The sequence below is a fragment of the Neocloeon triangulifer genome, unplaced genomic scaffold, assembly GCF_031216515.1.
Source record: "Neocloeon triangulifer isolate White Clay Creek 2 clone unplaced genomic scaffold, ASM3121651v1 ptg000012l, whole genome shotgun sequence".
Lineage (NCBI taxonomy): Eukaryota > Metazoa > Arthropoda > Insecta > Ephemeroptera > Baetidae > Neocloeon > Neocloeon triangulifer.
The window spans coordinates 9842258-9857735 of NW_026775554.1; the positions used below are offsets into that span (position 1 = coordinate 9842258).

At 35.5% G+C, this 15478-nt stretch overlaps 3 protein-coding genes across 3 annotated transcripts; all 3 read left to right on the top strand.

The window, feature by feature from the left end:
- The first annotated feature begins 2317 nt into the window (after window positions 1-2317).
- Window positions 2318-3190, top strand: LOC132198152 (cuticle protein 7-like). The gene is made up of 3 exons (XM_059621981.1): window positions 2318-2382; window positions 2448-2531; window positions 2699-3190. The coding sequence occupies exons 1-3, from the start codon at window positions 2371-2373 to the stop codon at window positions 3095-3097; spliced, it is 495 nt and encodes a 164-aa protein (XP_059477964.1). The 5' UTR covers window positions 2318-2370; the 3' UTR covers window positions 3098-3190.
- A 1625-nt stretch (window positions 3191-4815) lies between these two features.
- On the top strand, window positions 4816-10423 carry LOC132198475 (uncharacterized). The gene is made up of 6 exons (XM_059622555.1): window positions 4816-4897; window positions 4959-5033; window positions 5255-5642; window positions 7397-7464; window positions 9042-9116; window positions 9353-10423. The coding sequence occupies exons 1-6, from the start codon at window positions 4889-4891 to the stop codon at window positions 9920-9922; spliced, it is 1185 nt and encodes a 394-aa protein (XP_059478538.1). The 5' UTR covers window positions 4816-4888; the 3' UTR covers window positions 9923-10423.
- A 3258-nt stretch (window positions 10424-13681) lies between these two features.
- LOC132198154 (cuticle protein 19-like) lies at window positions 13682-15028 on the top strand. Its single transcript, XM_059621984.1, has 3 exons — window positions 13682-13790; window positions 14147-14248; window positions 14536-15028. The coding sequence occupies exons 1-3, from the start codon at window positions 13716-13718 to the stop codon at window positions 14767-14769; spliced, it is 411 nt and encodes a 136-aa protein (XP_059477967.1). The 5' UTR covers window positions 13682-13715; the 3' UTR covers window positions 14770-15028.
- Window positions 15029-15478: the final 450 nt, after the last annotated feature.

Consider the following 15478-nt stretch of genomic DNA (forward strand, 5'->3'; position numbering starts at 1 on the left):
AACAATACGAAGTATAATGTTTGGACAGCAGTTGTGGAAATAAATGTAACACTCCAAGCGCATGCTTATCTGCGGCTAATTAAAATTCCTTTACCATTTTTCTGCTCCCATGCGATTGATTCAAAGATTAAATCTCAATAATATTTAATTGAAGCAAAAAATATGAATTCTTTATTTATACAGATTGATTGGTTTTGAATTATATCAGCTGTTTTTTTTTTCTTTAAAGGGAAAAAGTAAAATACTAAGTTATTTTTGTTACTTTGCTGGACGTAATTGTGAAACGAACTGCGCAGAACCTTGCAAAAAGATCCTCAACTGGTCAAGAGCGCAAAAACTCGTTGCAGCAAACACACTTTTTGCGCCGTTGATTAAGTGCTAACAGCGAGCCTTTTTGCACCATTTACCGCAAAATCACTTCACAATCTGAATTCTTAGATAATTACTCTTGCTCAAACGTGAAGGCCATTTATTGAATTTTGTTATAATGCTGGTGACACTTTCTTGGTCATTCATCGCTTTTATTGTTAACTTGATTCAATTGAAAATACTGTTGTTTTTTTTTTACAGATCCTTAGCTAATTCAAGGCTTCATCCAAAAATAGATTTTACAAGTAGAATTTTTAGGGCTAGTTTTAGAAAATTTTATGTGATGAAAAACTCTAAAAAATTGAGAAAATATATTTTTAGATCTCTGCTTCTCACAATCAAGCATTGTTTATTGGACAACCAAGTTTGGCTTCTAATAATAATCTAAATTTTAGTTAAATAAATTTTTCAGTAAATATTTATTTTCAGGCAAGGCAAGAAGTGTAACAAGGAGTTAGCGTAGAGAAATCAAATTCTGGGAAGGAGTCCTTTTCAGATTGGAAATTCTTCAGTTTCTTTTTATAACTGTACTCGTAATCGAAAGTAATTACCACGTAAATAAATTTCCAAAGGTGTGATTTTCACACGAAAGACGCAATACAGAGCAGCTGCTCTAAATCACGCCGCGCACGTTATCAATGTCACAATATTTTTGGCGCGCGCTATATGCACTGAAGCTGCAAAAAGTGCCAAATGCGCACGATCACCGAATTAAAATTCCTGAGGAAACTTTCTTCCAGTTGCATCAGAACGAGCGAGTGATAAATTGTAAGCAGTGCTGCACAACAGCTGCTCCAAAATCAATCACATAGCAGTACAGCGAGATTGTATAACACCATAGCACGCGTCGCGGTGCATTAACTCTGTGAAAAAGTTCGCGCGCACAGCCTTGTCAAGGGCGCATTCTCGCGACGCGTTGAGTCTTCAACTGGCATTCATTACTATTTTCCGTTTCATGAACATTTTATATGACATAAATCATCGATGTAGTTTATGCCTTTTACCTCTTGCGGCTAAAGAGTGTAAGAATTGTTTTTTAAGTTTGCTAAAAAACAGAAAGAGAATAAATAATATTTGGCGACATCAGAATTTTAGAAATTTTAATCACAAGTAAGAGAGAGAGAAAATACAAACTAATAAGATAATATTGCACATTGAGTTTCTTTTCAGTAAAGTCAGACATTGGGACTGATGTTGTTTTTGCAGCTTAATAAATAGATATTGTAAAGTTTTGTAATTTGAAAGTTCTAAAAATGTTGTATATTTTTACGGATTTTAACGTTGACATTGTTTGTGATATTAGCATAATATAATTTTTTTTTTTTTAAATTTTTTTATAAAAATTCAAAGAACATTTAAAATTATATAAACATAATTTTTCATAATACATTTTAATTAAATAAATAACGTTAAATGTTTAAAAAAATATTGTTTATGCTACTTGATTGTTTCTGACATTAGAGTGCCAAATATCACTATATGTTTTTCTTTTAAAATTTCTTTCTTTTTAAATGTTTTTCAATAAAAATCTATGTCACTACTTTACTGATCTACCTCCTGAAGTTGCAAAGGAAACAATAAAGCCGGGTTTTTTACAACTATTGATAGTATTGTGAAAAGTACACAGTGTATTTTGACGGTTGCAAAAACCAGCATCGCAATTTGCATTTCACTCGTTAGCCAAAAGTAGTCCATTGGAAATTATTTCTCTCGTTCAGCCAAATTGAAAGACACGCGTGCAGCACCTATTTGATCGCAATGTGGGAGTCCGAGCGCATGGAAGTGCAACAAACCGGAACACAATTACAATTACGGCGCCGCGGATAAAAGTGTATTAATCAGTGAGTGTCGCAAGGCGTCAACCAAGATCGAAAATGAGAGCGGAGAGAAGGAGACAGAAATAAATCACCCCCGCTCAAATATTCGCAGATGCCGAAGTATAAAAGCATTTCGCCGGATACGTTAAGGAACAGTTGTCGCTCATTAACAACAACAACAACCATGTTCTCCAAAGTGAGTTGCAAATCTAAAATTTGAGTCTTAAAGAAACAAAATTAATTGGAATATCTTAATTGCAGATCGCCATCATCGCTTGCGCCGTTGCTGCGCTCGCTGTCTTCGCCGAGGCTGGATATGATGGACACGCACCTCAGGATTACTTCGTAAGTTTCAAATTCAAAGTGAATTCACAAAAATAAAAAAATAATATTAAATAGTGAAAATAAATAATAATTATACTTTTAAGAAAAATTTGCTGCCAATTTGAACAATACTAAATTTTTAATTGGAATTAAAATTAAGATTTTACTAAAGTTTTAAATTTTTTCAGCACGTTCCCAAGTACAGCTTCGAGTATGGAGTTGCTGACGCGCACACCGGCGACAAGAAGAGCCAGGCCGAGACCCGTGAGGGTGACGTCGTCAAGGGCCACTACAGCCTGGTGGAGCCCGATGGCACCACCCGCACCGTTCACTACACCGCTGACCCCCACAACGGTTTCAACGCCCAGGTGACCAAGTCCGGACACGCCGTCCATGCTGCCCCCGTCCACCATGCCGCCCCTGCCTACCACGCTGCCCCCGCTTACCATGCCGCCCCCGCCGTGGCTCCTCTTGCCTACGCTGCTCACGCCGCCCCCGTGGTCGCCCACCCCCATGGCGCTCCTCTGGCCTTCGCCAACCCTCTGGGCTACGGACACGGATACGCCAAGATCAGCCGTGGATACTAATTTTGGTGTTGCCGACTTTCCTGTTATGAATGAGAGATCTCCAGCAACTTTTTATAAAATGTCAAAGGTTGTTTCCTAAATAAAAAATGAAAAAAAGTTTTATCTTTTTCATTCTCTGAACGTCTGAACTGTAAAGAAAATCTGATATATGTAAATATTTTAATTCACGTTTGCCGCATATTTTATGAGAATGCAAGTTTAAATGATTTGGTAAAATCTATAATATAATGCTTAATAAAAGTATGCATATAATCTACGTTAAAAATGAAAGATTTAATAAATTATGATCGATTTAATCATTAAACTGGATTAAAATCTGTATTAGAAACAGAAAAACACAATTTTTTAGTAAATTTGCTTCATTAGTTCATTTAAAGGGTATCTTAGATTTTATTCAACTTTAACATACTTTGGATGTAATATATTTTTATAAGTGAGACTTCTAAAGAGCTTAATTCGCGCAACGTTTTGATTTTTGTTTTGTGAAAAATATATGAATTGAATTGAATTTATTTATTAATTATGAATAAAAAGAAAAGAAAAAGAAGAATTATAAAAATGTTGTTGATATTATCGATATCATATTTTAATTCGTTTTTTAGCTTAAGAAACTACAATTATGAAGAGCGTTAATAAGATTTTAAATTTGGTAAGATGAGCTAAGATTGACACCAAATTTAAAAATTAAATCCCCGATGTATGAGAAACTTTTGCCAACACTTTAAATCAACCCTATACCACTTTTCTTACGCCACCCGCTTCAATGAGCTGCTCGGCGGCACAGCTTCAAACGCTGTGCAAGGCGACCTTTTTCAACAAGCTGTCTTTCCCCTTTTTTATTTGGTGTGACATGCTTTATAGTTAGTGAGAAGTGACTTGATACTTCAATATCAATAAGTATTTATCTATGCATTGATCCATCTCTCTTTACGCAATATAATATTTGTTTTACTTTTCATTAAACAAATTAATCTTTATAATTGTGTGTGTTACTGCCTACTTTGACATCAGACAAATTTTTGTTTAACCAACTTGATTTTGCTATAGCTAAATGTCATCGTTTTTTTTACAGATCTCTTCGTCAACTTTCATGTAAATTATTTTAATATTCTAATGTTTGGATATTTTCATGGTTTAAATTTAATTAAACTCTGATTAAACTCTGATTTAACTCTTAATTAATTTAAGGCAAAATATTTAGTAAAATATGAAAAATCAAATTTTAAAAACACGAACTGCAACCAGTTCAAGAAGGAAAAACTAAATAGGTGGGGAATTAATATTTCATAAATTACCTTTAAAATATAAAATAATTATGGAATTTCAATTGGCCAAAGCTCGTAACGTGCACCAGTTATTATACACAGTAATTAAACTTCCTTTCAGCATGAAGATCATTAAAAATCCCAAATACACCGCTAGTGATTGTATTCATTGGTTAAAAAAGCGGATCGCAGTGAATGCACGCACTTCATAATTTCGCACCTAGAGCAGCAAAAAGCCGGCGAGAGTGAAACAAATTACACGGTGGCTGTCAAGGTCGACTGACCATATTGATTAGCGCAGATATGTGTAAATTCATAACTGATAATAATTTCCGCGTGTGATGTAAGAAGAATGTGCGCTTTTCACTGTTAGTTCCGATCTGCGGACGCATTAGCGAAAGCACATGCCCCGCCCACGTCTTCAATTTCTCACCTGAGTCGATCGGACTATAAAAGCGATCGGAGCGTGTTGATCGCCACTCACAGCTCAACTTGCTTCAAACAAGCAAACAACTAGCCTACAAACATGCTCAAGGTGCGCCAACCAACAGGATTTGCAAAATTTACAAGGGATTAACTGAAATTTGTAATTTCAGATCACCATTGCTGCCTTCGCCCTCGTGGCCGTCACCGCCGTTGCTGGATACGAACATGCCCCCAAGGACTACTTCGTAAGTTCAAAATTTATAAAAGAATAAGATTTTCCAGTGCTTACATAGAATACTAAAGTTCATAAAAAAATATTTTAATCGCTGTTTATTAAATTTCATCATGTAATTAATATTAAAAATATTAAAAAGGAATAACAATTGACCCAATTCAATCACTTTTTTAAGGTTCATTATTTAATTTAGAGTAATCGTCTAACCAAATCAATATTTAATCATTCCAGCATGTTCCTAAGTACAACTTTGAGTACGGCGTTGCTGACGCGCACACCGGCGACAAGAAGAGCCAGGCCGAGACCCGTGAGGGTGACGTCGTCAAGGGCCACTACAGCCTGGTGGAGCCCGATGGCACCACCCGCACCGTCCACTACACCGCCGACCCCCACAACGGTTTCAACGCTCAGGTGACCAAGTCCGGACACGCCGTCCATGCTGCCCCCGTCCATCACGCCGCCCCTGCCTACCACGCTGCCCCCGCTTACCATGCCGCCCCCGCCGTGGCTCCTCTTGCCTACGCCGCTCACGCCGCCCCCGTGGTCGCCCACCCCCATGGCGCTCCTCTGGCCTTCGCCAACCCTCTGGGCTACGGACACGGATTCGCCAAGATCAACCGCGGATACTAATTGGTCCCAAAATAGTCTGAGATCTCATTTCATCACTCCCATCTCTCCCTCATCCTTCATTCATCCCATACTTCGTCATTTTCTTGAACACCTCTCTGCTGTCATGTGATATTGCATTTTAAGCAACAATAAAAGTCAGAGTTGATTCTCTGTTTGAAGAATTACATTAATTTATCATTAATTGCCTCTTATCTCATTGAGATACTACCAAATATAACATTGATAAATCTATGCTTAAATTACAAATTAAATTTACTACAAAATCAATCAAATTTAAGATTCTTTTACAAGCCTCAACATTTTGACCATAATTAACTACTAAAATTATATTAATAAGTTAGAATTTTTGGCAAAAGGTCAAGCATAATTCCTTAAATTATATTAAAACAATTAAAAACGGTTGTTAAAATTTTAAAAAATAATGAGTAATAATAATATTGATTATATATATATTTTTTTTAAATGGTTTAAATACACGCACTAAAATAATAATTATAATAATTAAAGCATTATAAATGCTATTTCCTCATCAATCATCTCCTGTGAGAATTAAAATAAAATGTGGATGTCAAGCATTTAATTACAATAAGTTTTTTTTTACTTACTTGAAACGATAAGATATAAAAGTACAAACGTTTTAGCTGTTTTTTTCTGTTAGAGTATAATGAGTAATTAATGTGCCCGCGCGACAGCAAGTGCGGAGCTGTGCTAATTTTGGAGTCATTAGTGCTAATAGTTGCATCGACCTTTTGATAAGGGCGTCCAGCAGATGTGTGCAGACTCATCTTTAATGCGCGTGTGTGAGCATGAAAACATTCTGCCGCAGCCTTGGCAGGAAAGACGCTCCTCAAAAGAACAAGCGACCTTACAAGGAAAAAAATCTGAAAAATATAATTCGCACACACGTCAGACGCAATAATTCACCAAATTTTGCACAAATTCACATGCCGCCTGGGAGTGAGAGTGGTTGGTAGGAGAAATGTATTTTTAGAAACAAAATTGCAGGTTGCTAGTTTTTACACAAGATTTAAATCTTTAGTTTTGGTGTTAAACGTATTTATAATTTAGTATTTTACATCTCTAACAACAAAGTTTTTATGGATGGTCAAAGCATATATTAACCAATTTAAACTAGGTTTCTGCGGAGAGAAATTAATTTTTCGAATATGAAAGTAGATGGCATTAAAACAATAATTACATCGTGCAAGCTAGTGAAAGAGGATAACGGATAATTTTTGTGGTTAATTTAAGTAACAAGAAAAAGGGGAAAATTCGATGAAATGATCAAATTTTTACAATATTTGGATATTTGTGAGGAGCATATTGTTATTCGAGTTGTTAAATTTTAACCGAAATTAAAAGTCGCTCTTGGGAAATATTACAATAAGATTATATTAAATTATATTTTTTGTGATATTTTTATGATCTTTTTGATTGTAAATTTTCCTATATTTAAGATTAAATCATGAAAACACCAATGAAAACCGACAAAGGGAAGATTTGTAATGATAACAGAATTTTAAAGCACTTTTTATGTTCGCATAAATAATGTCGTATTTTTTAATAAGCCGTGGGTTTTCACTCTCATTTTAATTTTAATCTCGTTGCACGCAATACAGCATTAAAATTAACTGTGCCAGAAAAAAGCACCAGTTTCCTCACAGGTGGATGTAATTAAAAGAATTTTCTCAGCGGCAACTGTAATAGAACTGCTTGCTTCATTTGGCTCTCGTTGTTCCACAGTTGCAAAGACGCAGTTTGATACAGAAAAAGGCCAGCGTGAGAGACAATGGCCTATGACCTTCCCCATTGTCTATTTTCTCTCTCGTTCTTTGCAGAGATGAAAGCGCAATTGGCCGAAAGAAAAGGCACGCGCCTGCCACAGGTTTATCTCTTATTATTATATTATTATACGACCAGCTGATATAAAATCATAATTTTATGATTTCAAAACAAACGCACTTCCATTCCCAGACTCCTTTATCTTAATAAAACGAGACACGTCAAATTACCACGCCAAGCTTGTTTGCCACCGATTTGCATGAATTTGAATTATTTCCCATGCAAATGCTCACTCGGACCTTGAGGTCAGCTCATTTTCTAACGCGAGTTTGGGGGATGATTATATGATAAGCAAAGGTCATTATAATTACAGAACAACACAAACAAAGCTACTGTGTTTTTGCTGCACAGGAATTTGAGTATTAATAAGTAATAATTGGGACCATCGGGGAATGGATCTTCTCAGTTTTATTTATTTATTTCTGCAAGGAGAATAACTTTTTTAATTGAAAAATAAATCAAATACATTTTCTTGACATTTATGTAGCGTTGATGGATATTTATGAAAATTTGAGATAAAAATTCCCCCCTCCCCCCAAATATATTATGATCAATAAAAATTTTGAAAATCTATTTAAGTCAATGAAATTAAAAAAAGCACTGATATTTTTATAATTTTTCAATTATATATTTATCAATTCCCTCCATTCTTGCACACTTCAATGGCTACTTCATTTTTCGTTTACAGGATCTAGAAAATTATGAAATAAAAGCCTTCCTTTTTAAAATATTTATGAAAATTAAATGCAAAGCTGCAGGACAGGAAGCGATTCGTTTTAACCTTTCTTCGCAAAACCCATATTTTAATTAATTGCTAAATTCGCCAGTTTAACACGCATGCCTTTCATTAATTAGCAAACGTGGCTGCTCCTGCAAAATGCTCTTTCAGATGCAAAATAATGCATGAGCGGAAATAGGCAGAAGTGCTGTTGAATTCCTCTGAATAAGTTTATGCACCGCTTGGGAGGTCACTTGGCGAGAGGGAAAGTAAAAAAATAAGCTGTTGACTCTACGCATAGGGTTATCATTGTGCCGAGATTCCTCTTCCTCTGCCTTCATTATGTTATGGGAACCATGCCACAATGACTTATATCAAAGCACGCGTAAAAATAGGAGGGATTTTTGGATTGCGCCAAGCCTTTATAAAGAACCGACTCAAATTAGCCGACTTCACAAGTTCTTTGTTTTGCCAACATGAAGCACCTCCCTGGGGTAAGTCAACTGAAATCAATATTTAGTAATTTGTATTGTCCTGAAAACTGCAATTCCAAATAATTTGTTAAATTTAGATAGCACAAATCATATCTTCTATATTTTCAAATTAATTTCACATTTCAGTTTCTCAAAAATAAGTGCTGTACAGTTGGTCATCTATTCTGTATTGTGTCACTGGTCTAAATCATGAAGATAATATTTTATTTGTAGCTTTTATTTGAATTTTAGCAAAATTTAAAAAATTGAATATTTTTATTTAAAAAAAAATTATAACTATGAACCTCATTTGAGCTTAATTTTATATAAATCATCAAATTTTTACAATTTGCAGTTTTTGATTGCTTCGTCAGTGCTGGCTGTTGCCTCAGCAGGATACCTGCCTTCAGCGAAATTGATCGACTATTATGTAAGCAATCATGTTATGCTTTTACTCTTCTTGTCAGACTCTTCATTTAGCATAAAACCGCAAGCTCGAAGTAGCTCTAGTTTCCTAACCACACCATTTCAAACATGATAATGTAGCTCAAACTACATTTCCATGTTTTTATGACATTTGGATGAAATTTACTTTTAATGTTTGTTTCATGCTGCATACTATTACACTATTTATAGTTTGTAATAAAATATTATTTTATATTTCAGTCGCATCCGAAGTACGACTTTAGCTATGGCGTGAACGACCCCCACACCGGAGACCAGAAGAGCCAGCACGAGACCCGCGACGGTGACGTCGTCAAAGGCCAGTACTCCCTGGTGGAGCCCGACGGTTCCGTGCGCACCGTCCACTACACCGCCGACAGCGTCAACGGGTTCAACGCCCACGTGACCAAGTCTGGGCCCGGCGTGCACCCGCCGCCCGAGCTCAAGAACCCGCACCCGGCGCCCATCGTGGCCGCACCGGCCGTTCTGCCCGCTCCTGCCATAATCCACAAGCCTGTCTTGCACAGACCACTGGCCTTCGCCAAACCGATCGTGGTGAAACCGGCAATCGCTGCGCCCGTCTACAGACCCGTCCAGCAACTGTTCGCCACCAACCCCATCCACCACCATGAGTACGTGGCCGCACACTACAACCCCGTGCCCATCAAGTACGTCAAGAACTACCAGTACGAGCCTCACCCTCACCAGACCTACTACGACCACTTCGACCGGTACGACCAGGGCGCTGACTACGCGTTACAAAACTCGCAGGGATACGATTATTCCTACTAATTTCGCTTGTTCTCTTTTAACTTATTAAGATGTATAATTTTTGTAAATTTTTTATACAGAGCTATTTTGAAATGATGTAAGAAAATTAGAACTTGGTTGTTTTCTCATGAAAAGTGTGTTTTAATATCAAAGAAACGTGCAAATGTTTAATCGTTTCGCTGGAAAAGAATACCTGATTTTTTAGAGCATAATCTCAGTTCTGATGTTGATTTTAGAAGAGATTAATTAATAAGTGCCTTCCTTAACATCAAGATCTTTTCCATCATCTCGAAAAATTTGATAGTGCTTCAATTCTCGTGATTTGAGTATTTTATTTCCACCGAGTGCTGAAGTTGGAAATTTTTCTTATGTTTTGTGAAAATATAAACATTGAAAAATATCCAAATTCTCTAAGAGATTTTCACTCCATCATCATTCTCTTGTCATCTCTTGGATTAATTTAAAAATTGTCCTCATGATTTTTATTAAAAATGAAGCTAAATAAAATAAGAGCTTGTCAACTGAGAAACTTTCGTTTGTTTTCTCTGCCTCGGTCTTGACTCCGATGATCTTTCCCAAGAAGAGCCTTTCCTTGGCGCAAATAAAAGCGACACCCCGGCCATGTGAAAATTATACAATAATTGCTTTTGCGACAGCAGGAAAGTATGTAAATTACGTGAGAAATAACAACATGCAGAACTCAATTTGACAATGAGGCGACCGCATTGAAATCAACGCCAAAGAAACAAAGACTTTTACCAGAATGCGGCTAGTGAGAAATTTTTAATTGTTCTGCTAATTTAGCAATCCTCCCGGTCCTTCTCATAAAATACCTGCAAGACACTAACTGCTAAATCTCAAGGTTTGGAGATTCTTTTACTATAAAATAGAACTTTTGTAAAAAAAGAAGTTAAAATACTTATGCAAACGAGATGGAAAGACATTATTTAAAGCAATAAATAAAACGTGTGTTGTACAATAATTAAAAAACTAAACATAAAATTAATTATTGTTGTTTGCTTGTCCACAATTTAAAATTTTATTTCCTACCAAAGAACTAATGTTTTTAATAAAAAACAAATACAAGTGCTTACTTCTAAAATTATTCAAAATAAAAGTATAAATAAATCCATGATGTAATAATTTCCATATTTAAACTCTCAGTTTTGGATTGAAAGAATCGATTGATTTTTGTATCTTCAAATGGAATTCCACCGTTGAAAGTGTCAAAATTAAGTGGGTGAGATTTGGTAACAAGAGTGGGCGATTACATCCAAGTTTTCAAACACATTAATAGTTGAGCAGCTAGAGGAAGTCGGCTTGAATACAATTAATCAGAGAATCGGTGTTGCACGGTGCACCAACGCGTGTCATCCCGAGCGAGTCAGTCGTTTTTTACCACACACAGCACATGGCTAACTATATCTCAGTGCAATAATAGCTCTCGGTTTCCTATCACTGATTCGCGTGTATTATTCTTCTTGCTTGCTCAACTTGGAGCGATCCGTCGTGACTTTGCACTGATGGATTCCGATTGTGAACTCTTTGTCGGAGTAACAAACAAATTAGCAATGAAATAGTAACCTAATTTAAGGTTTCTATGTTGTAATATAATCTAGATTACAGATTGATAATAGTTAAAAATAGATCGCACAATCAGTTCAAAAGAAAGCACAAGAGTAAAATTTGTGTTATTATCAGATTATCAAAATTATAAAATTATTTATCTAAACAAATTTAACATTGATTTTGCACGCAAGTTAAAAAATATAACGAAAGTGAAAAATCATTTTCTAGAAAGAGACAATTAAAAACTCTCGCTGCACTAGATGCAATAAAACAATAATTCATGCAGCTAATGAAAAATGTAACAGTGTGGATGCTCATCTCCTTTTTCCTTTGCATCGCCCACGGCGTAATTGGCTTTCTAAATTTGCGTGCGAGAAATATGGGAAATGATGAGAATAAGAGCGATTCCGTTCCAACGACAGAGGATACACGAACGAAATAATAATAACAATAAAATTTATGACAATTTGTAGGTTTCCAGCATCTCTGTGAAATTCTTTCCGAATATTTTTCTTTTCATTTTGGAAGCACACAAGTATTGCCCTTTTTCAAGTACATTCAACTTTAGCGGTGATAACAACTGTTTTTTTTTTTAATTATTTAACATTTTAATTAGAATAATAATTTTAATTTAATTAGGATAAAATGAAAGTAGAAGTTAATCTTATACGCACGGGATACGTCAGCTATAACTTTTTGACTGATTTCCTTAAGATGTGTGAAAGTCAAAGTTTTCAGTTGGCTATCCATGTAAAACAAATTGCAGGCATATTTTTAAGTGCGGGGTACTTTACACACCTCATTGGCCGCGCAATTAGTTAAAAATCAGTCCGCATTGGAACGGAAGTGAGTGTTAATGGCAGAGCTCGATATCGGAACACATTATTATTCGCCAGAACTTCCATAAACGCTGTTATTACAGATTTCAACGAGAGATGCAATTAAGTGATGCTCTCTTTTATCAAGAGTGAAATTGGAGAGATATTATAGAAAGCGTGCGTGCTGTACCCATGTGCGCATCTGCATGCCTCGCCGTACCCAAATGAGAATGCGTTTCATTCAACTCGCGCGGCTGGACGGACGGAGATCGACCAAATGAGCAACAATTAACATCAAGAACAAAAGCGTTTATTTCTAGTGCGTGGGAAAAGTCTTCGTGTTAATGACTTCTTACAGCAGTTTTAAAAAGGCAACAAGCTGCTTAAGCATTTTAAATAATTTGATGACATGCCATTTATACTTGAAATCGATTACAAAAAGTTACGGTGGACTGAGAGAGCAATTATAATTCAAAATAATAATTTAATTAAAAAATGTTTTGGCTAAAATATCTCACCAAATTTTGTAGTGATCATGGGCAAAATAATAACAAAGAGAGAGATTTTTTTTTCAAAAAATGTACTATAATAAATTATAACATAATTTTACATTGCAGATTTGCGTTTTAAATTTTCAGTTTTGATTGAACGATAATATTAATAATGTTCACCTATATTAAAATTAAAAAAGTTTATCAACAAATTCATAAGAAGATACATAAATTTGGTTATCTCTGTAAAAATTAAATTTAACAAATTTTTGTAATTTTTTTTTATTCAACACATATTTTAACTGTATAATTGTCAATTTAATTTTTAATTTTAACGCTATTTTTTGGAACTTGACAGAGTAACTCAGTTTTATTCTAAAACAAGATGAATTCAACAAAATTTTGAGCAAATAGGATGAAGATTAAGCTTTTTGTATCAGTAAAAGCAATACTTAACATTTCCTGACTTCTTTCAAGCACATTGATATTAAAAATCAAACGTATGAAATTTATTCCTATTCTCAGACTGGGAAGTAAAAGTAGAAATAATGATCCGGCGATTCCTCGTTGGAGCGAGATGAAGATTATTATGCACCGTGGGCAGCCAAATCGCTGCTGTCCAGAGGAGGAAATTAGTTTACGCAGCAGCACCTCATCTGCGTCTTGTTCCGGTACATTGGCAAGGCGCGGGGAGAAGATTATGCAAGCGCGTGTCTGAAAGTGGCTCGCTCGCTCGGCTGATAATAGGCGAGCATAATCATGCCATACACTCGCACGTTAATTCGAGGTTATTAGCATCTTTCTCTCTCTGCCTCCGAAGCAGCATCGAATGCGGGAGAGAGAAAGATGATCACCATAACACCAGCCCCTTCCAGTGGTACTTCCAGGCACCGGCAACGAGAGTGCTCCATATATAAGCATCTCACTGCCACTGTTATGGACATACTCAATTCGTACATCTACCTCTCAGTACACCAACCACCAATTCAGAGCAAGATGAGAGCCTATCAGGTAAAGAACATAAATGTTTTGATTTAAAATTATTCTAAAGGTTTTTTAAAAATAATATTTTGCAACCCAAATCTGAGTTTATTCATTCAAGTTCATAATATATATAAATTATTGCGTTTTTATCATTTTTTTTATTGATATTCATTTAAGGATAATAATTTTAATGAAAAATCGTTGCCATTAAATTAATTTTAATTATTACATTTAGTTTTTAGTATTTTGAATATTATGCTAAATTTTTGTTTCAATAAAAAAAATGTGCGCATTGAAGATTTAGATTCCGACTAAAACCTAAAATTTTTATAATTTTTTGTTTAATTTCCGTAATTAATTTTTTCGTTTATTCTTTCCCCCAGATCCTCGCCTTTGTCAGTGCATTTGTGGCTTTGGCCGCTGCCTACCCTCAGCATTATGGAGGTCATGAAGATCATGGACACAAGGAACTCTATGACTACTATGTAAGAATTTAACCACATTAATTACATACGCACTTAACCAAATTTGATTGTAAAATATAGTAAAACTAACTAAAATATAGTCAATCAGAATAATTCCAAACCACAAAAAAAAAAATTATTTATATTAAAAAAAATAATTTTTCTATATTCCTTTGCAAAATACCAAAATTAGAGAAATTATTTAAAATTGTATGAAATACTGAACATTGAATTTTTTGTTCGAACCTTTTGGATTATCAGAGACGAAAGTCTATCTCTTACTTATTGTCAATTATGCTTTCCCGCAGGCTTATCCCAAGTACCAGTTTGACTACGCCGTGCACGACCCGCACACCGGCGACTTCAAGAACCAGTGGGAGACCCGCGACGGCGACGTGGTCAAGGGCGAGTACACGGTCCACGACCCTGACGGCACCATCCGCACCGTCAAGTACACCGCCGACAAGCACAACGGATTCAACGCCGTCGTGCACAAGGCCGGAAAGTCGCACCACCCCCAGAACTACGGCCACCACTACTAATTAAAGGCCCAAATTCTTTCCACATACATCCCGCCTCCGTGCAAATTTGAATCCTACTCGTCATTTATAGTGTAAATACGTAGCAGATCACCCACCCATCGTGCGCATTCTCCACTGCGAGGAGAAGTAAAGCAGCTAAAATTTTGTAAAATGTGTGTTAAATGCAAGTCGGCATTTTTTATGCGGAAACTGAAAAATGACTGTCCGACTGTGCAATGTTAAAACTGTTATAAGTGTGATGTTTTTTTTTTTAATAAATGGTATATTTTTTAAAAGTTTTGTTTCATTTCCATAATGATTGAAATTAAATTTCAGGACTGAATTTAAATTTGATCTTGAAATAATATCATCTAAATAAAATATTTTTGAGCAAATTAATTTATGATTTTAGTTTATTAGAATGCCTAGCCGAAAATATAAATGATGTTGGCAAATCTCTCCGACTCCCAAAGATTTGTGATAAAAGGATATGCGGGTATGGCAATAAAAAAATTGACTCTTCTACGTATATTATAAATGAACAGCACTTTCTATGAGATCGATATACTTTATATGTTCGGCGAAAGAAGGATAATTGCTCTACTCCACTAAAGTTTAGTGTTTGCTCATAAAGAATTCACGCACAGAGAGAGTTTTCACTGTGAGAGGGAATTATTACCTGCGCGTTTTTTATCTGTTCCGGTGCGCTCGCGATATGTTTTATTTTACG

Excerpts from the sequence above, each read along its gene's own strand:
- LOC132198152 (XM_059621981.1), top strand. Across the intron at positions 2,532-2,698 it reads ACGCACCTCAGGATTACTTC|CACGTTCCCAAGTACAGCTT; the intron begins GTAAGTTTCAAA and ends AAATTTTTTCAG.
- LOC132198475 (XM_059622555.1), top strand. Across the intron at positions 5,034-5,254 it reads ATGCCCCCAAGGACTACTTC|CATGTTCCTAAGTACAACTT; the intron begins GTAAGTTCAAAA and ends TAATCATTCCAG. Across the intron at positions 9,117-9,352 it reads CGAAATTGATCGACTATTAT|TCGCATCCGAAGTACGACTT; the intron begins GTAAGCAATCAT and ends TTTATATTTCAG.
- LOC132198154 (XM_059621984.1), top strand. The coding sequence starts at position 13,716 with ATGGACATACTCAATTCGTACATCTACCTCTCAGTACACCAACCACCA. Across the intron at positions 13,791-14,146 it reads GCAAGATGAGAGCCTATCAG|ATCCTCGCCTTTGTCAGTGC; the intron begins GTAAAGAACATA and ends TCTTTCCCCCAG. Across the intron at positions 14,249-14,535 it reads AGGAACTCTATGACTACTAT|GCTTATCCCAAGTACCAGTT; the intron begins GTAAGAATTTAA and ends GCTTTCCCGCAG.